Here is a 21,813-nt window from a genome sequence, read left to right on the forward strand (position 1 = left end):
GATGCAATGCAACCAAAATGGAGCCAAATAGGAGGACAGTATAAACCTAAAAAAATAAAACTGTACATCCAAAGAAGATTCCATAATTTTTGGAAATGAAAAAGATTTTTTTAGAAAGCTGAGTATGTAAAAAACAATTTATAGGACTGGTATGATTGCATTGAAACATTATGATAAAAAAACACCTCTAATAGTCCAAAAATTGTATGTTATGTTATTATGAATCAAAATTATACTTCTGTCTATATTACAGACCTTTTCCTCTATCCATATCAAATGTCACCACTCTATGGCAAATCGATCTATCTAGCTGTTTCAGAATTGCACTGTAAATCATAATGGTAGAAACCTTTTCCTAGAGTAAAATTCTGGCGGTGAGAAGCTATAATAATTTCCTTTCCATTTTTGTAGACTTAAATGATACCATGGTACTCTGCAAGACTGCCAATGGGGGGGGGGGACAAACTAGATGTGTGACGTTACTCAAGTTGTTAGCCCTTGCATGGTTGTTGTTTTGAAAACCAAAAAAACAGCTTTATAGGAGGCAAGTAAGTCAGATCAGAATCATGACATGAGGCTTTATCACATTCCCTCTGTTACAGTCCTGATCAGAACTAGGCACCAATGGCAGTTTTCACTCCACTAAAAGTAGCAGGCATAGTTCCACTGACACCAATCAGAGAAACATCTGTCCAAGCATTAACTCACTTCCTCCTTCCCATTCTAAGGCCCCAAACTGGTTTGACCTCCCCATTCACACAACCTGCTACTTATTAAAGAACAAACAAACTGCAAGCACTAACTATTACAGTCCCATTTGGCCCTCCATGGTAAGTCCTGGGGAAACAGACTTACAATAACTGGTTCTGTAAGATTTTCCCCCATTTCCACCCTTATATATTGAACTTTCAAAAAATCTAATTCTTCTTTCCAATAAATCAGTGAGCCTCCTTTGGATCTGTACCAGAAGCAATGCTTTATGTTTATTTTATTGTGCCTTTATTTTGGCGTTTTTCAGTTGTTAGATTCCTTACACAGTGTCCTGATGGGTGGCCTAAAAATCTTTTAAATTAATAAAATTATTTTTTTTTAATTTTAAATAAAATTATTGTCTATGGCTATATAGTGCTAAAGGCTTCCATTTAATTTCAGTGATGCACATGGATGCCAACTGAAAGCTGAGCAACAACTTTGAAAGGAATAATAGTAACAATTATATGCATAACTTTTCCAAGATGTATCTGGCCTGAATAGAATATAGAAATTGGAAAACTAGAGGTTACACTAAGTATAGGCTTGAATCCAGAAAACCCAGGATCAAATCTCCTTTGTACTATGAATCTCACTGAGCTTTCTTGAGCTAGTCACTATTTCTCAGCTGAACTACCTCACAAGTTTGTTGTATTATAAGCTGAGCTCTTTGGAGGATGAGCAAGATACAAATGAAATAACCAAATAGCCAGGTGTATACTTATGCCATTGAATTCATTGGTAACTTTACACAAGTATGCAGTTCCCCAAATTAGTAACCAGTGCAAAGTAAACCTACTCCATGGTTAATATCTAATTACCAATTTGTAATCATGCCATGTTCCACCTTTTTATATGCTTCACTCAGAGTGATTTTTCAAATTAATGTAGTCATAATTCTGTTCTGCCTCAACAAACCCTTTGGAAAAAACCTAACCTGCACTTTTAGAATTCGAGTATATTATCTGTGATTTAGAGATACATGTACATTCAATTTGTATGCACATCAAAAATTATTGGAGCACCTTTCCCTCTATTAGTAAACTCGAATCACGTTTTACACCCCCTATTTTTAAAAAAGGGGCTCATGTTCTGCCCAGAAAAAAACACTGTCCAATTAACCATGATGTAACCTATGCATGCATACAAGACAAATGATTAGGGTTATTCTTATCTGATTTTTGCTAGAGGTATTTACTTAATAAAAACTAAGCAAAAGAAAAACAACACTGAGAACAATTTGTACTCTGAGATGCATGCATAGCAGCAAGGTCGCGAGTTGCTTGGTAACCAGCAGGAAGCATATTAGTACTCAAAAGGATCAAAATTAATGAGTGATAAGCACTCATGTTATCAGTTTCAGCAGGGAACACCAAGGATTATCACTAATTTATATGGATCACAATTTTTTCCATTGACCCCGGCAGTTTCTTGGTATCTGCTTTATATTCTTTTTTTTATGTATAGAAATTTGAATAGCAGCTTCCTAGAAGACAGTTACATGCCGATTTTCTATCTGCAAATAAATAGTATTCAACTGAAAATTGATTAGGTGAGTTCACATTTTGAGCATCATGTTTTGTTAGTTTTAAAGGGTTGCAAATTGTCGATAAGCGTAAGCAACAAAAGTAGCAGTAAAGAGGAAGGAAAGAGCTAGCTCAGGAGCCTTGATTTGTCTTTCACAACATATATTAATTTATTTACACTGTATGCATGCAGGCGAGGCCGGAATCTAGGCAACACCTGAAAATTAGAATGCTGCTTACCTGGGACTCCACGGAGGTGGGGTTTGTGGCCTGGCCTGGCAGAAGCCTGGATCTGAGGCCTTCTCAGGCTACAGGTAGCCATTGAGGGATGCCAGCACCTCCGTCTGCAGCCATGTGGCATGCCCAGAGGCCTTGTTCAAGTGAGCCAGTCAGGAACGAGCTGAGGGGTAGGGCTGTGGACCTGACAACCCTAGTTCCCAGTTAAATCCATCTAATATTAATAAATACTAGCTGCACGCAGCCACCTCGGCTCCAATCCTTGCTGAACTTCCAACCCACCTGCCCTGTTTATGGGTCCTGCCCATAGGTGTGCAGGCAGCTATATGGAAACGGCTTAAATTCCATATAGGCAGGCAGACAACTGGTGTGACACCAATCTGAAACCTAAAAACAGGAGTTCTGGTGGCAATTGTTTTATGTATTTATTCGAGTCTCTTTGGGATCTAGGTCAACTATCGAGTACATATTTGGTTGGAACACCCTAAAAAGCTGAGGGAAACAGAAAGCATTTCGGTAACTGAAGAAAGACCAGTGTTTGAAGGAATAGGTGGGCCAAGGTTGAAGTTTCATTGTTCTTCTTTCCACAGCTTTTGTGTACTGCCGTATGAATAAGCCCAGGAAAAGCAGAAGGCTAATATTTATTTAATGGGCATTTTATAATGAATGAAGTATCATGCATATACTTACAAGCATCATCCGATAGAAGCTCAAGGGACATGAGATTACAAGAAGCTTAAATCTGTTCTCTAACAATATAAAAAAAAATAAGATAAAACTCCAAATAAAGAGCATCAAGAGCATCTTACCCCCATCTAAGCTGCGAGACATCGTATAGCGTTTGCTTGATGAACGCTCAAAGTAAGGTGCTGGGCGGTCTATCAGTGCACTTGCTCTCCTTGTCTGGGCTTGTGTCCTTCCACTGTAGCGAAACTTGGAACCCAGTGTAAGAAATTTTTTGGGAGGAGCCTCTGGGAGCAAGAGCCTAGAACATATCACACAGAATGCTTGTGACGAATTGCAGGTTTTAAATGGGAAAAATGAAGTGAAAAATAAATTCTGGGCATCCATGTCTCTATTCCATAATCCTTTATTTGAATAGATACGGTTATAACACAGTGCTCCTGTGTATGCCTCCTCAGATGTAAATCCTGTTATATCCACTGGTACAAACACCCAGGCTAGGTGGACATAGATCTACAGCCTTAGTTTTATGCTAGAATTAAATACTGTAGAACCTTCCCGTCCCTCCCCTTCTGTCCCCTGCAACACGCCAGACACCCTCAAAATCTACTCCAGAGGGTTCTGCACGTGCAGTGTTGGATACAACCCATAAATTATAGTTAGAAACAGCTGAATATTTTGAAGTCTTTGTCAAATAATAATGATGATGATGATGATGATGATGATGTCTGTTATTCTTTTCAAAAACATGTATCAACAACTGCTTCTTCACAAATATATCTACATATCCTCAAACACACAAACATCACATACCCCAGTCATTTTGTGTGGCACTGACACTGATTATGTATTGGCTATGATATATAAGATATTATATCTAGGTGAATCAGCATACAGGTAGACTTCTCTCAAACCCACCACTACAGTAGTATTAAAACTTTCCACATGAACTTTGCCCCAGAATTCACCCTTCATTCTGGAGTTGGTATCCCTAATCTGACCCCACCCTAAAAAAGAATTCCTAGATAATATCAACTCATTATATAGTAACTGTTCTCCCACATCATTGGTGAAATTATCTTCATAGATGTAGTCCTGCCCAACCATGATTCTGGGTTTGGGGCTCATCCAAGGAAGAGGAGTGGGGCTCTTGCAGAGGCCTCAATTACCACCAGGGACCATGAAGTGCATCCTCTTACAGTCAAGCATATATTTTGATTTTTTTCTCTACACCAACGATCAAGAAGAATGCTACATTTTAATGGATTGTATCCAATGCTAGCCCTACTCAAAGGAGACCCATTTGATGTAAATGGACATTATGTTTCTACTTGCCCAACAGAACAACCTCCCATCTCCTCTGCTGTTCTGGGGTTTCTGGGATGGGGGTGGGGAGTCGAGAAAGCCCTGCTGCACTAATAGAAGCCAGTATGCTGGCTCCTGCTAGCAGAACTATTTAGTTGTATCCTTCTTAAATACATTTTAGTTTTTATTCTTTATTTCTATGTGTCATGTTTTAAAATATAAAAGAGATTGTATACCTGAAAAATGTATGATGTTCAACACATACTTTCCATAAACGCTTCGCAGCACGATGATTTGGTAATTTAAACCCAATTGTGCTTTCAAATTGCTCAAACTAGGAGAGAAAAGAACATTTAATTTCGAGTTAAGATGTAACAAATATACAATGAAGCATATTACCAACTCAAGAAATTTGTATACATCTGCATATATTACATACAAGCAGACTGGGTCAACACTGTAAGGGTTGCCAATGTAAGCAAATAATATGCAGTGTATTCTAGATTTATGGCTGCACATGAAACCTTAATTTGGTCCCTTGCAGCCTGAGTTGACTACACAGACATTCCCAGAGGAATATATATTGTAAGTAAATATAATGGCATAAAACCAGGATCAGTTCTGGTTTGCTAATAAACACCATGTCAGAGTTCCTCTACACATTTCAGATGTTACTGGACTACCAGTGCCAGGCTGATGGGAGCTGAAGTCCAACAATACCTTTAAAAGTTGATCACCACGGACTTAGAAGAAGTAGCATACAAAATCCACAACCACTGGTATTTAAGAAAGGGATATTTGATTAATGTCTGTCAAAATATATGAAAGTGCATCTTAACTGCTATTAATAGGTTTTACTGGACTTGTGGACCAACCATGAGATACGTCAAGTGCTGTAGAGAAGAAACTTAACACATCAAGACAGTATTATTGCTACATTAATCAACTGTGACATAAGATTCTCATCTTGCTGCCACAAAGAAATCAGCTGTTATTTCTGACAATGTGGTGCTCTGGGGTTTAAAAGTAGGAGAACAAAGTAACTTCCTATTCAGATATGAAGTTTAATAACAGCTTCAACAACTCAATATCCCCATTACTAACCCAACCTTAGAAATGTTCTGATTAATAAATTATACAAGAATTAAAACATGGGGGGAGTCTAAAATAATGTGAAAATGATGATCTTGGTAAGTAAACGTTTGTCTAGTACAAAGAGGGTGAGGAAGAATGAAGCAGAGTGTGTACGTAAGAAAGGACACAAGTGTATGCTACAATTCCTACTTGTGTGAATGCTGTCATATGTAGTTTGGCCCTCAGAAAGCCGGGGGGGGTGTGGTTCTGGCAACAGGGGAAATACAGCATAATGCCATGACTGCCATGGACTTGGTTACATACACTTGCATGAACTCAGTTAAAGATTATATGAAATTGGGCAACTGGAGTAGTCCAGTTTGCAAAAGGAACACTGAAATACATTCGGTTTGCTGAAGTCCACTTACTTCCCCTGGTCGGATTTTGATATAGAAGTTATTCCTCTTGTATGAAATTTTGAGAACCTTAGGCCAAGCAAATCTGTTTATTCTGAGTCTGTCCCGATATATCAAGAGACCACTTGCGCAAACCCCTAACATGATTTCAACTCCTTCAGAATCCTAAAAAAAAGATGTTTCAAAAGATGTTATTTTTTAATCTTTAGCGTATCAATGGTTCATTTCCATTTTTACAATCACAAGCTTTTTGAACATCAGATGGGGGGGGCAGCATTCCTTTGTGGGGAATGCCATCCACTGAATCACAGAGTTATCCCATTTCTGGCAAAAACAGTTAATGTAATTAACAGAACACAAAATAAAAGACTTTCTTTCACTCAAATATCTATGCAGATTTCCTTCTGAAATGTCCTACAGTCCTTTCAAAACCTGTGCATATATTATATACATTTATCTAAGCTTTCGAAAAGATTTTATGCAGAATGCACTCAGAATAACATGCACTTCATAATTTTCTTCTGGTCAGCAACATTTTGCCAAAAACATGATCCATTTAATATATAATGACTAAGATGTAAACGTGTGATCTTAAATTGAGGAAGACTAAAGCCACATGTCAAGCCAAACCACTTTTTGCAGACACTGTTTCACCATGTATAAGTACAGTACATTTTGGTTCGGTTAACTCTATTCCATGGCACCGATTACAGAACTTTCCACAGGTACGTAAGACAAAGGGCCGATTCACACACAATGGTAAGCCAAATCATGGTCTGGAAAGAATGAGCAAGCATGAGCAAGCTCAGAGAGAAAATCATGACTGCTTTGGCGCTCCCACAGTCATCCTGCTGCCCTGATACCTGGAGCTAAGCCATAGGTTGGCTTAGCTTTTCATGCAAACTCAGTCTCAAGGTTTGTCTCACTCCCCAAAAGCCATGAGCTGCAACCAATGGTTGCCATTATTTTCTTAGTGATTACCCACCTGCTTGCTTGTCACAAAGCCATGGTTTAGCTTAGCATTACATGCGGAAGAGGCCAGAGCCTCTTCAATGGCTCTGTGGACGCTGCACAATGTACCACTGAAACTACATGCCAGGTGAAGGATAGGACACTATAACTCTATAACATAGATCTGACTGAATTTCCCTTTTAGTTAAAAGTGCTTTAGCATTCTTTTTATTTTATAATCATCAGTTCATCAAAATATATTCAATAAACTAGACAATAAAATCAACAGATTATTTGCAGACATATTACTCAATGCATGAATGGCAACACTTCTAAGTTTCTAATCTGAACCATCCTGCTACTTAGACTGTACCTTGGCATGGTGCAGATCTACTCCGTACATGGACAATTTTTTTGCATTCTCCAAAAAATGCATCTCAGCTTCTGCAGGTGTCATTCCCCTAAAGATAATCAACATGAGTAGAAAGAAACACACTTAAAAATGAACTTGTTTCCCGGAAAATAAATGTGTCCTTTATGATGATTTAAATGATTTCATGCAGTTGTCTGTTTTACACTATTATTCACTCCATCCAATCATTTCCCCCTCAGTTTAATGCTTTGAAATTCAGTACATTTTTCTTGAAGGAGGATAGAATTCCATAGGACTATCTTGTATACATTTCCCACCTGCTTATATTACCTGTGGCTTTTATGAAGCTCTATTACTTTGTCTTCCAGTTCTTTAGTATGGTTTGGTGCAAAGCGAAATTCACTGACGTAATCACTTCCGTATTCATCAGGATCATAATCTCCAAGCTCTGACTGAACTGTATAGGAGCCCAATAGTGCAAGTGTAACAAAAGAACATGGCAGTCGTCCAGAAACTATGTCATCTCTCAGCTGTAAACAGAGGTAGTACCTGCAAAAAAAATATTATAAAAAAACCTCATTAACACCTCCATACCCCTCGCAAGTTCTAGCAATTCACAAGCAGTTTAAAGGTTCCATTAAGCCTAGACAAGTGCAGAATCTTTCCTTTAACCAAAGTGGTAGGAAGCAGAAGAAAGGACAAACAGGAATGTGAAAGAAATCTCTTCTTTCCGTCATAGGGCAGTTGGGGGATGACCAGTTAGGTTGATACATAATGGAGCACTTGAAAACACAACCCCAAGAAGTGGTGTGCACATAGGAAGAAACAGTAGATGCAGTCAGAACTCCAGTTTTTATTTTAGGCACAACAGAGTTCTACCTCCCCACGCACTATATATTGATTAGAAGAATTTATACATTGAGCAGAAGTGCCAAGGCTGTTTACAAACAAACAAAAACAACAAAATACCACAACAGAACCAGCTCAATAAAACAAAGTTGAAATTTCAAGTCACAATAAAACATTAGAATATCAGTCATAACAATCAGGAATGGTGGGAATTGGTTCTTCTCAGTATGTCACTGCTGTATTATTTTAATTGCAATTCATGTTTCCTCTTCTGCTTACTTTTCATTTAATGCTAACTACAAGCGGCAATTTCAGAAATATGTCTTTCACCTGCTAATGGTAGCAAAGAACTATTCCCTCCGTTTACTGCAGCATCTTTATATGTTCATGATTATGTGAATGCCACAGCCACTGTTAGGGACAGATGAGGTCTCCTAAGCTCAAATTTTCTGAGATTTTTCAGAGAAAGCACAGAGTTTTATTTGAGATGTTGTGGGAAACCCAGCCTTCCGCTATGACAGTTATCCAACCCTTCACCAAAACTTACTGTAGGCAGGATGGGTCAGTCATTAGCAAGGAAGTCTGGTTCCCAGCAATGGAGGCTCATGAGTATGTGCAGCAAGCATGTGAAATGTAGTTTTCAAATGCTCTTTGCTACACTTCACAGGTTTCAGTGCACTGGATGCCATAAGGCTGAGGTGTTGTCTACTGCAAGCCTACCCTAATACACCTACCAACCCTTCAACAAAGGTAAGGGGATGGCAGTGAGGCAAGCTTATTATAAGTTAAACCTTTGGGCAGGGGGCAGGTGGATAAGGTTGATACAGCTCCAATATCTACATTTCCTTCCATCACCCATTATCAGTATGGTAGTAAATAGTGTTCCCCTCACATTATACAAACAATTGTTTAATAATTGTTAGTTAGAGGTTGCCACCACCAATAACTTTTCATGACCAACTTATAAAGATTGCTGGGTGTTTTAAATACCTGGTAATATCTTCAGAAAGCTGGGCAGGATCAGGAGGATAGAATTTCACATTAAAAGAGAAATGCCAAGCACCACCTGTAAGAAAACAAAACTTAATTAGGAGTCTCTGCATACCGTGTCCAATAATGGTTATCCAGTTGTCTGAACCATTTCCTTTGCTTTCATAATTGAAGATTGAAGGCTCCTAACTTAACAAAAAATAAATAAAAAGAATTGTCCCTCGGCAAACAGCAACTTATCTGAAGTGTCTGCAAAAACTTGTAGACCCAGGACAATTTTCTTGGCTAAGATACGGTTTACACAATCAAATACAAAGATAAGAACAATGCCACCTAAACATTTAGCAAGGTTGTGCCCACAACTGAGTGAAGCATATAGTTATTTCTATAAACACATTAATCAGCACCTTGGGGATATCTATCTCAGCAGAATTTCTTTGTCCTTCACCATGTACAAAATTGGAAAGATAAAACATAGAGGTCATTACTCAGAATCAGCCCTGAAAGCCTCAAGATGAGGCAATAATACCACTACAGTCAACTAGCCAGCTTAGTTCCCCTGCTCCGACCAGTTACATTGCTTATTAGTCTTAAAATGGTTTGGTCTTGCTACAAGAACGCTCTGACAAAGCAAAGAGGTATAAACATTTGCATTTTACAGCCTGATCTTGTATACCAGAAAATAAAATAAAATGAGAGGTTGTTTTGGTTTGTTACTATAGTATGTATCTTTGTGTTTTTGTGTTGTAAACCACCCTGTGTTCTTCAGCTGAAGGGATGTTTAGAAATTTAATAAATAAAATAAATATCACCAGTGCCCTTTCTTGGGCCTGGCCTCAGTCATTCAAGTTCTAATGACAATCAGGTTACCATAATGCACTCTTATGTGGGATACTCCCTTGAATGCAGCCTGGAAACTTCCAACAGGTTCATAATGCAAAGCTGCCAGAGTTCTGACTGGACCTAACAGAACAGCGAATGCTGATGGGGTTGTAGTCCATACCATCTGGACAGCATCAGGCTGGTGAAGGCTGCAATGTACTGATATTACACACATCCTTTAACCACAACACTGTGTACCAATTTTTTTTCCTCGATTCAAAATTGCTTTTGACCTTTACAGCTCTCAGTGGCCTGTAACTGGAGTATCTCTAGATTAATCTTCCTTCCCATGAGTCTAACCCTGAGGCTTTTCTCCAGATCACCTCACTATCGGATACTTGGTGAGAAGGGGAAAGTGCCTTTTTGGTTGTGATGCAACTAAACTTCTGTAATGTTCTTTGGAAAAGGTACACACAATTTTTAAAAACATGATGCTGCTTTAAATAAGGATTCGACTGCTGCTGCTTTTAAATTTGTCTTGTAAGTCTGTTTTTAAAACATGTACTGTAATTGTTACGTTTCTGCTTGCTTGCAGTTTTTATTATTTATAAGATGCCTTGAATATTTTAATAGAAAGACAGGGTAGAAATGTTTAGAAATAAAACATATAATAAATTCAGCCCACTAAGGTAAGTAAATAAGCTTTATTGTACTAGCCAAAGGCCATGACTAAACCATACAAACACTATGCGGAAAAGGAATATCTATATGCCTATAAAACTATATAAAAAACAGAGTCACTGCCTGAACCATCAAAATCATAAAATGCAGATGAACATGTAGACTGGGAACTCCACACAACATACAATATTTTTCTATTTAGACCTCTGAATATCCCTTACAGTTTACTGAAATTCTGCCCAAGTTCTTCCACTAAGGTGCCATATATCTTACCAGCAGAAGCTGTGTAAAGTATATCTTTTAATTTCAGTTTTAAGTACTTTTCTACTTTGCAACATCCTATTTTTAACTATTTAAACTGAGCACGTCATGATGAATATGCATGTTGAAGGTGTGTCAAGTTTCATTACTGAAGCCTTGGTGTGCTTGACAGTAGAGGGGTCATGTTAATCTTGGCAGTACAATATATATTAAATTGTGTGCAAATTTCCTACAGGTTTTGTCCTTTAGGGTCTGGAATGTTATATACATGAATGAACCTCTGCCCTTACAAAATACAAAGACTCTCTTTTCTTGGTCCTTCCTTACATATATTTCTGCTTGAACAAGTCCTTCGCTTGAACAAAGCTCTTGGTTTATTCAGGAAAAACAGACTTCTAAATGGCAATTAATCAGAGATATTAACAATCCTGGTGTACAAATCTCTGAGCAACTTTGGAAAATGTTTGGATTCCATTCATTTGTTTGGGAAAAGCAAGAAAGACTCCAAGTAAGCCTGCTGTGCTGTACTGATTTTAGAAAAAAGGCAGAGTCCATATTTCTTTCCCACATTGGGTAAAACAAAGGAACAGGGTGAGAAAAACTGTATACATACTTTTGCCAAATTTTCTTAGCTGCCATTGAACATTATTACTTTTAACTGCAATGATAACTGGGTGCCTTTCAGGGTAGAGGAGCCCAAAGGAGATCCCGTGTGCTAATGAATTTTTGTGTATGATTTGCATTCTTAAATTATCAGTCAATAATATTTTATGTCTGGTAATACTGGGTTTCTAAAGTAATTCTCTGAAACAGCAAGTTTTGCATTTTATATGCTACAACTGCATCTCTTCCCACTGTCAAGAGCAGGACTAGACTTTGCTGTTCAGGATAATCTCCTGCAGTTACCATTGTTCACATTTGGCTAAGAAGTCTACATCAGATGAATCTACCATAACAAACACTGTACATTTTCTTGACTACATTAATACTGATTTTTAAAAATGGCAAGCAGCTGAAACCATTGCTGTCACATATAAACCTAGTTCAACTGAAATCCATGTGCTTAGGCTTTCAAAACAGGTTTACATAATTTGGCTATTCAAAGCAGACATTTCTTTACAGAAATTTTGATGTTTTAAAGCATTTACAACATTTTATTAAATATTTCTCATTACAAGTATACCACTTCGCTCATACTATAAATTAACATTTGTAAACCAGAAACCATGTTTTAATTCCAGATGGAGAACGCTTCCTACCAAATGTAATTGCTTGCATATACTTGGCCACTGGAAAGATTTTATTTGTGAAGTGTGATTGAGAATGAACACTGACATCTGTTTGCTACAGCAAATTCCATGTGTATGCATTACACCAAGTTTGTAGAAAGGATCTTAAATATTTGACTTGGTTGCCTTGATGCTTAATTTATGCTGGGTACTTTTAGGTTTCTAAAGCAGTTCACAAGTACATTTACATGTCAAGCACTGGTAACAGGAGAAAGGAAGTATAAAATTGGGTAACAATGTAGAAAAAGAAATTTAAAAATACAAGGTAGAATCACAGATATATAGACCTCTTCTACAGGTATAATCACATCTTTTAGGCAGCATTCCTAATGCTACTTACCTGGAAGGAATCCCTATATAAAACTTACAGTTAATGTCTTTAAAATGATTTAGCACAACTTACTTCGGATCTGCTTTTTTATTTCCTTGGCTGGGTCCAACCAATTCTGAAAATAAGTATTTAAAATATTTGAATGTACAAACACGTTTTTAAAATCATCAAGAAGAACAACAGCAACTAATCATTTGTTTATACCTCATCCATCTGACTGCGTTGCACCAACCACTCTGGATGGCTTCCAAAGAATAAAAACACAACTGTGCATCAAATATTAAAAACTTCCCAAATACAGGGCTGCCAGCAGATGTCTACAAAAGGTTGTGTAATTGTTTATCTCTCTGACATCTGATGGGAGGGCATTCCACAGTGCGGGAGCCACTACTGAGAAGGCCCTCTGCCTGGTTCCTTGTAACCTCACTTCTCACAATGAGGGAACCACCAGAAGGCCCTCGGAGCTGGATCTCAGTGTCCAGGACTGGCAAGGACCCCACTCCATTATGAAAAGTGCAACACTGTTGCTGACAGGAGGATGCTACTGCCTCCACTCTGACCAGTTTTGAAGGCTGATGATTCTGAAAACACAATCTCAGTATCATTAATAAGACTGAAATGCTTGGATTTGATATATTTTCCCAATTTTATCCTTTCTTTATGAATTTCCTAAATTCTTGTCTAATTTTACCTTTTGGCTTTCCATATCTTTGTATGTTAACCCGAAGTAATCTTTTTCCAGCAGGTTCAGATGTTCACACACTTTGTCAAACAGCACCTGGCCTTTTGAACGTTTCTACAGAGAAAGTATAGGAAATAAAAAGTCTGAGTATCAAAACACACGAACCTTTAAAAAAATCAAGACAGCTTAAAATAATTAAGTGAACATTAATTTCATGCTAAAAGTTTGATATTAACTGGGTCATAATATGAATTTTCCACGCCTGAAATACTTCCTTCTATTGCAAGCTATGTAGCCTTACCATTAAATTATTACTTTAATTGCAATAAAAACATAATGGGAAGGATCCACCCTACGCAGCTCACAAAATTCAGTTTTCCTGGCCCCTTCTTCACACTGAACCTATCCCAAAAAACAGAATGGCACAGGGTGGGACATGGGAGACTGCAGCAGGAAGGAGAAATTAGCAGAATTTGGGGAGAAGTGGGTTCCCCTAAATGCCGCTTTCGATCCAAGTCTGTTCTCTTCAATATTATTTGCAACAGGCCCAATGGTAGGGAACATTTTCAGCACATATGCAGAAGTTGAAAGCGTTAACGTCTTATTGGCTCTCAATGGAACTGTCCTGATTTCTGAAATTAACTTGGACTTTTTGTAAAACTGAATATAACTTACCTAAAATTAGAATGTCATGGTCCCAGGGCTAGGAACATCAAGTATGCCTAAAGGGCAGGATATGCATCATGCAAATGTAATTTTTATAACAGTGAATGCATAGGGGCTAAGGAAAACCAAAGCTGATTGTTTCCCCAGGGGTGGGGGTGGTGTTCCTCTTGATCAAAGAATTCTGCACACAATCCAAGAGAGGATTTCATGGTTGTCTAGATAATACATTGCCTTCCCTGCACTTGCAAAGGAATTTCCAAACAGCACTGCAATAAGACATTATTGGCCAATTTAAAATGAAGAATTCTTTTTTTTCAATACGGCATTCATGACTCAATTACGATTGAGCCAGAGGGACTTTGCTCACCACTAGATGAAATACGTTGGGGTGGAAGAGTTTAAATTACACGATAACACAGATGTGATAATATCTAGTAAGATGAATAACTATGACAACATTTTGAAGGAAATGTAAATTACTGTAGCATTTTGAAACTTTTGAGATAATTTACTGGAGATTAAATGAAAGCAGGGCAGAGGTTTTATAAGGCTATCTGGAATCTGAAATAATATTCACTGTTATCTGGCCTGAATTCACCATTTTGAGAATTTTGACAGCATTAACAAATAATAACACACACAGCACACAAGCATCAACAATCAAGCAGAACTGCTCCCTGGTCTCCAGCCTTTGACATCTTCACCTCTGCAGCTTAAAGGTACCCCTGCCCGTACGGGCCAGTCTTGACAGACTAGGGTTGTGCGCTCATCTCACTCTAGAGGCCGGGAGCCAGCGCTGTTCGCAGACACTTCTGGGTCACGTGGCCAGCATGACGAAGCTGCTCTGGCAAGCCAGAGCCGCACACAGAAACGCTGTTTACCTTCCCGCTAGTAAGCGGTCCCTATTTATCTACTTGTACCTGAGGGTGCTTTCGAACTGCTAGGTTGGCAAGCACTGGGACCGAGCAACGGGAGCGCACCCCGCCTCAGGGATTCGAACCGCCGACCATGCAATCGGCAAGTCCTAGGCGCTGAGGTTTTACCCACAGCGCCACCTGCGTCCCTCTGCAGCTTAGCCAACCTATAAACAAACCTCAAGCTCCCTTCATTGGAGATGCAATTATGGACACTTCTCAGTATGCCCCTCATTCCTTTGTGGCAGATGTCACTGCAAGACGTGCACACTGGCCCAAACACTGGCACTCTTCTCAACAGTTACAAACTGGAGTTCACCTCCAATCTGTCTCCAAGATTCTTGCTGTCTCCGATATCCAACGATCCACAAAAATGCTCCAGTGAAGCATCTTCTACAAGCAGAAGCAATAGAACCAGTTCCCAGGGAACAATTTTGCTATGGAATCTGTTCAACATTCTTTGTGGTTCTGAAGAAGGAAGGAACATCATGGAGAGCAATTCTAGATCTAAAATTCCTCAACTGATCTGTCCAGTACAGGAAATTCAGGATAGAAACCCTAAGCTCTCATCAAAGAAGTTATCTACCCTCAGGATCTGTTCAAATCTATAGCTCTCCAGGAAGAAGCCTATCTTCACATCCCAATCTGTTCTGGGGTGTGTGGTGAGCAGAGGTCAGAGGTATTGTTTCTGGTGAGGTTTGTTGCACAAGACCTCACAATCAAGTTGCAATGTTCTACAACTGCTTTGAGTTTCTGAATCAATATTTTAAGCTACATTAAGTGGTTAGAGTTCATGTGCTTTCCTTTAGCAGTGCATGTACGTTTACCTTTTTGAAGAAACTGTTTCTATTCAGAAAGAAGTTTGAAAATTTGGGGGATATTATATTAGTTTTCAGATTAATCACTATAAAACAGAGTGATTATGTAATGTGTACTCTTGATTATTTAACTGATTTCAGCATTTGTATGTCACCCCAGAACATTTAGCTCTCTGTGTGTTTTACAACGAATAGTAAAATAAAAATAGAAATGTAAATATATGAAATAAAACATGAAACCACAAAAACAAAGCTCTTCATACCCCCCAAAATCAGAAGCACAAATTTAAAAACTGTGAGGCCCAGAATATAGAAGATATTTAGGAAGCCTAGCTGAACAGAAATGACTTTGGTGATGAAAATACCACAAAGCTGGTGCCACGAGAGACTTGCTGGGGAGGATGTTCCATAACCGTAGTGCCACTGCTAGAAAAGTCCTTCTTCCTGATGCCTACCTGCCTCATTTCATTTGGTGAGGGCAACTAAAGCAGGATATATCTGAATATAATGCTCTAGAAAATCCAGTAATTATTTTGATTGTACACCCTTCAGACTGAGATTTCTGAACTATTTTGTTTTAGGAAACATAAACACAGCCCCAACTGTTAGGGGGAGATGCCCAAAAGCACCCAAAAAGCTTTATAACCGTGAGGTACAAAACATAACAGGAATGCACTATCTGCATTAAAAATAATGAGTAATCTCTACAACATTACAAGTGCCATTATTAAACTAATTTGTACTGAAACAAAATTATGCTAATTCATTTCATTCCACAGCTTCCCCCAAAGGCAATACATTTAGCCTCAAATTATTAAAGTTCCTCAGAAAGAAATGATGAAAAAGGGGAAGTCACTATGCAATTATCTATAGAGTCCTCAAGAAATCATTTAGGATGATAGAAGTGGGCAGCACATAGGAAGAAGAAAATTATGTTTTCCACCAAACTGTCAACTTTGCCTGAGTTTTTCCAGGTAATTTTGCAAAAGGGAGAAAAGATTTTATTATCTCCATTTAGAAGACTGAGAAAAATATTAAAAAACCAATAAACCTCTCCAAGGTGAAAAACAACAGGGGACAGATACTCTTTGTGTTCCTTAATTGCTACACATTCTAGATTCAGTTTTCACCAACATAAGGCTTGTTCTAAACACCAACTAGTTGACAATCACTTAGGGATGTAAATTGAAGGAACTAATTCAAGACATAATTGTCAAGAGCCATGATTGTGGGTTTGTTTTTCTGTAAATCCTTTGCAACACCCTTTCATATACACCTAGCAAGAAGTTCCAGATCAATTTAACAGGGAACATGATACATGCTAAAAAGAACTATTTCGGTAATATCTAACACCATATGCTTTCAAATATGGGCCAGTAGCTTGAGGTACTACAGTGTAATTAGACAGTAAGGTAGAGGTACTTGCTTAATTGGAGGAACAAGTGTGATACTTGATTTTTCTGGGATTTTGTTGTCCATTTTAGTATCTGTCAATGCAGATGTGCTAGCTGAAAGACTGTTGGCAGATTATTAACAAAATTGCGGGGCTCAGAATTATATTAAAATTCAAGGGTGCAATTTGCATCTATTTGCATTTTCATGATGACAATACAGCACCTTGTCAATTTAAAAGCCAGGCAAGGTCAAAAATCAAAGATGTTTCAGCTGGCAAATCCATATGCTGGCACAGCTGACTGCTTTGATAAGCAATAAGCAGTTGCTGGTTAAAGGTGTTTTACTGGAGGCCTGCAGGAGGCAGGTGCCTTTTTTAATATGTAACTTTAAGAGGTGAACATTCAATGGCAGCAAATATACAACAAGTGACCAAACATTGAAATTCAAATTACCATCAAAACCCCATTGTGTTGGATAGGAGAGGATAAGGGAACACACAACAATGGTTTGCAATATACCAGTTAAATTAGCACATCATGTAATTTCTGATGTGCACATTCCACTGTGGCTTCATCTGACTTATAACGAGATCAAGCAAACAAAAGTATATGCTTCTTGGAAACAGATATGCAGGCAACCATGTATATAGCACATATCTCCAAAACGTGTTAATTAATTTATTTAGAAAAAAATGTATGAACTACTTAATCAAAGCTGTATACAGAAAGTAATATAAAATAATTGTCAACGATACACCAAAAAAAAAATCAGCTTTTTTAAAAAACAAAAACAAATATGCAACACTAAATTGCATGCCTAGGTAGACTTGTTGAAATAAAAATGAAACAATATAGCGTGGGTGCCTGCCTAAGAAGAAGTGTTCCAAAGCACAGATATTGCCACACTAAAAGATACAATGCTCCACAAAAGAGGAACAAAGACCCAAAAAGAGAAGTGGCTGAGTAAATACATGTGGAGCAAGGTGATCCTTCAAGTAAACTGGTCCCAAGCCATTCGGAGCTTTATATACCAATAGGAAAACCTTGAATTTGGCCAGGTAATAAAGAGGAAGTCAGTGCAGGTCTTTAAGTAAAGGTAATATTGTGATAAGATCTCAGTCCTGCCACCAGATTGCTTTCACCAATCACTTTTGCAGTTTCCTTTTGCTTCTCAATACATTTTGCTTTTAAATGTATTCTTACAATTTTGCCTGTTCTTCTGTCTATTAGGGCAATTCTTCACCATTTCACTTTAGCTGCTATTTACATTACAAAATGTGCATATTAATTCCATGAGTACAATTGATGTCTCAAATGGTTTGGCCCCTGACACCAACAATTTGTTTAAAGAGCTGCAATTTTAAAGCCTCTATGGCATAAAAAGTGCTGTATTTTAATCTATTTTAACTGCTGATTTACTGCTAGTTATATTATAAATGATTTGCATTTGTAACATAACTAGCAATAAATTGTACTGTATTGATTTTATAGTCATTTGTATTATATTGAGAGCCGCACTGGCTGAAAAATTGTATACAAATACACAAAATGAGTGAATAAGTAAATGTTTAATATAAGAAAGCAGTCAGTTTAACTAAAGCTAGTCCATGGACCTTAGAATTCAGCTTCTGAACTTTCTCAAGTAACCATAAGCACCCAACAGCCTAGTACTAATGTATTCTGGCCCATAGCCAACAGCAGCCTGAAGGACCATGGTACCCTGCCCTGGGAGCCCACCCCCTCATATATTGAGCAAATAACACTGGCATTGAAAAAAGCAATGAAATCAGAGGCTGAGAAGACACTGCAAGCCTCATGGCATTAGAGGAAAAAGTGGAAACAATAGGGAGGAGGTTTGACTACAGTCACAGTCATACTGATGAGTCCTTTGTTAGTCTGCAAATAAATATATGGGTTATCACAATTTGCAGCAAACAATGTTAAACATTAACTCGTATAAAGTAATTTGTGCTCATATATATATATATATATATATATGCAGGTTTTGGTGTCTTCGGGTGTCTTCCCGTGTAAGAGTTGGGGTGTCTAGGCGACGTTTCGACGAGGTCTCACTCGTCATCTTCAGGCTGGTGCTTTCGGCTTCTTGTTACTGGAACAGAGCAGGATCTCAGTGTTTGAGTTCCTATAAATACTGTTGAGGGGGTGTGGTATATAGCCTCCAACGTTCTGGGCAGAGGGGAAGTTCCCAGGTTAGTGTGTCTTTTCTTCTTTTGTTCCTTAATTACTTGAGGGATATCTTGAGTGATTTCTTGAGTGATATTCTGAGTACCACTTAGGTGGGTCATTAAGTGTGGATTAGTTGCTAAAGCTTTCGTGTCTTGACCTCTTGAGCTTGTGAAGAGTTTTTCTGAGAAGATGGCTGTACTGCACTTAGTTGTGCTCTGGCTTGGCTTCGTGTATAGGGGCGAGCTGTGGTTTTGTGCCCTGTGCCAGCCAGATCTGTGTAGGGATTGCAGAGGGGTGCAGCATCCGGAGGTGCCACTATGGTTTGGCTACTGGATGGAGTCTGTAATTTATCTGTGGAGAGGGTCTGGGTTTGGGTCTGGTGTGGTTGATTGGTGATGGCGTTCTGTGTGCCTCTGGTTCTGGTGTCGGTTTTTGTGGGGAGGGCTAATTTCCAGATGTCTGGCAGGCGGGACGTGTCGTCACGCTTGTTCATGTTGTGGGGGTGTTTCTCTATCTCGATGGCTTCCATGATTATTCTCTTGTGGTGATGTTCCATGTTAAAGAGCAATTTGGAATCTGCAAAATTAATTTAGTTAATTAATTGGATTAGCTTCGTAACCCTGTTTTGCTGGTATCCATTGGCGATTAACACATTTGAGAGATTCTGTAACTCAGTTGTCAAGTGGTCTTTGTCAGCCAGGCGTTTGGTTCTAGAGATGAGAGTCTTGGCTACGGAGTTTATTTGTGCAGGGTGGTGGTGTGATTGTGCATGTAAGTAGCGGTTGGTGTGTGTTTTTTTTCCGGTAGATAGTGTGTCCTAAGGAGCCGGAAAAAAACACACACCAACCGCAACATGAACAAGCGTGACGACACGTCCCGCCTGCCAGACATCTGGAAATTAGCCCTCCCCACAAAAACCGACACCAGAACCAGAGGCACACAGAACGCCATCACCAATCAACCACACCAGACCCAAACCCAGACCCTCTCCACAGATAAATTACAGACTCCATCCAGTAGCCAAACCATAGTGGCACCTCCGGATGCTGCACCCCTCTGCAATCCCTACACAGATCTGGCTGGCACAGGGCACAAAACCACAGCTCGCCCCTATACACGAAGCCAAGCCAGAGCACAACTAAGTGCAGTACAGCCATCTTCTCAGAAAAACTCTTCACAAGCTCAAGAGGTCAAGACACGAAAGCTTTAGCAACTAATCCACACTTAATGACCCACCTAAGTGGTACTCAGAATATCACTCAAGAAATCACTCAAGATATCCCTCAAGTAATTAAGGAACAAAAGAAGAAAAGACACACTAACCTGGGAACTTCCCCTCTGCCCAGAACGTTGGAGGCTATATACCACACCCCCTCAACAGTATTTATAGGAACTCAAACACTGAGATCCTGCTCTGTTCCAGTAACAAGAAGCCGAAAGCACCAGCCTGAAGATGACGAGTGAGACCTCGTCGAAACGTCGCCTAGACACCCCAACTCTTACACGGGAAGACACCCGAAGACACCAAAACCTGCATTCCTGTACCCGTGAAAATCTACGAAAGCATATATATATATATATATATATGTGTGTGTGTGTGTGTGTGTGTGTGTGTGTGTGTGTAACTCACAACTTACACACATTTAACTTGTGTGTGTTCAGCATTTGGCAGATAAATAACTAAATGAATATGCGGAAAGTGGGCAGGGTTCTGAGAAAAATGACTCTGGCAATCCCACCCGCCATTGAACCCAGTAGGTTTAGACTTTTTGTGCAATCCCCAGAGTGTAAGTTGAGAATTGCCTGTATGTGTATGCCATTTACAATACCAATAATTTAATGTCACAGTTCTTAAACAGAGTTTTCTTCCTTTTTATGTATCCTTTGAAGAATGTCACAGTTCTTAAACAGTTTTCTTCATTTTTATGTATGCTTTTGAAGATATGTATCTGTTTGAAAATGGCTTAATATACAGCACCCACATAATTTAGCAATAATGATTGAAGTATGTGAGGAAATATTGACTACAAATTAAACATCTGGTGGATTATTATAAATGCCTATTATTCAGTTTAAATACTAGGGTATACTTTGGGGGAATTTCTTAGGACAGAGAAATAATGAAGAGATAAAGCAATTTTACAAGCTAATTGTTCTCCCTAAACTGTTTGTGTCTCAGACTTTTGCACTGGGAGAATGTTTAATAGAGTACAAGCTCAAGACCATGGCTCATTATATGACAATCTCTACAGAGTGTTTCTCAGCTACAAAGGGAACAATGGGACCTGCCATTTGCCATATAACCAATAAAGAATCTACACCATGGATAGATGCTCTGAAGCAACAAGCCCTTCAAAGTGTTCAAAGAGTGCTGTCATTCCCCTTTCAGTCTTCCTCTTCAGGGTAAACATGCCAAATCCCTTCACCAATTTTTCATAGGAAGGGGTATCCATAATGTGAGAATCTTCCCTACCCTCCTATGGATCCCATCCAAACTTCCTGTCTCTATCTTAAAGTAAAGCACCTAGAAGTGGGCACTGTGCCACTGAAGATGACTGTGTAATGCAGAATAAAATGGACCTAAAATGCAGGTGGCGCTGTGGGTTAAACCAC

The 21,813-nt window shown here is 38.8% G+C and overlaps 1 protein-coding gene and 1 long non-coding RNA gene across 55 annotated transcripts in view; one reads left to right on the forward strand and one right to left on the reverse strand.

Moving 5' to 3' along the window:
• Positions 1-11,874, forward strand: part of LOC310714007 — a 50,047-nt gene extending 38,173 nt beyond the window's left edge. For 4 of the 5 annotated variants that reach the window (XR_014529505.1, XR_014529507.1, XR_014529508.1 and 1 more), the window contains exon 4: positions 3,104-3,312. This is a non-coding gene — a long non-coding RNA (uncharacterized lncRNA). Of the gene's footprint in view, positions 1-3,103; positions 3,313-8,832; positions 8,916-10,082 lie in introns of those variants that run through there. The other variant, XR_014529506.1, reaches the window with a different exon arrangement.
• EPB41L3 (erythrocyte membrane protein band 4.1 like 3) overlaps positions 1-21,813 on the reverse strand; it is a 141,832-nt gene that overhangs the window by 34,021 nt on the left and 85,998 nt on the right. For all 50 annotated transcript variants that reach the window (XM_083518552.1, XM_083518554.1, XM_083518553.1 and 47 more), the window contains exons 4-11: positions 13,231-13,335; positions 12,612-12,654; positions 9,156-9,231; positions 7,647-7,865; positions 7,317-7,404; positions 6,005-6,157; positions 4,739-4,836; positions 3,323-3,498 (exon numbers count right to left, since the gene is read on the reverse strand). In XM_083518552.1, the coding sequence (XP_083374678.1) occupies positions 3,323-3,498; positions 4,739-4,836; positions 6,005-6,157; positions 7,317-7,404; positions 7,647-7,865; positions 9,156-9,231; positions 12,612-12,654; positions 13,231-13,335 (958 nt within the window). The remainder of the gene's footprint in view (positions 1-3,322; positions 3,499-4,738; positions 4,837-6,004; positions 6,158-7,316; positions 7,405-7,646; positions 7,866-9,155; positions 9,232-12,611; positions 12,655-13,230; positions 13,336-21,813) is intronic.

This window comes from Podarcis liolepis (assembly GCF_965112155.1).
Source record: "Podarcis liolepis genome assembly, chromosome: 8".
Taxonomy (NCBI): domain Eukaryota; kingdom Metazoa; phylum Chordata; class Lepidosauria; order Squamata; family Lacertidae; genus Podarcis; species Podarcis liolepis.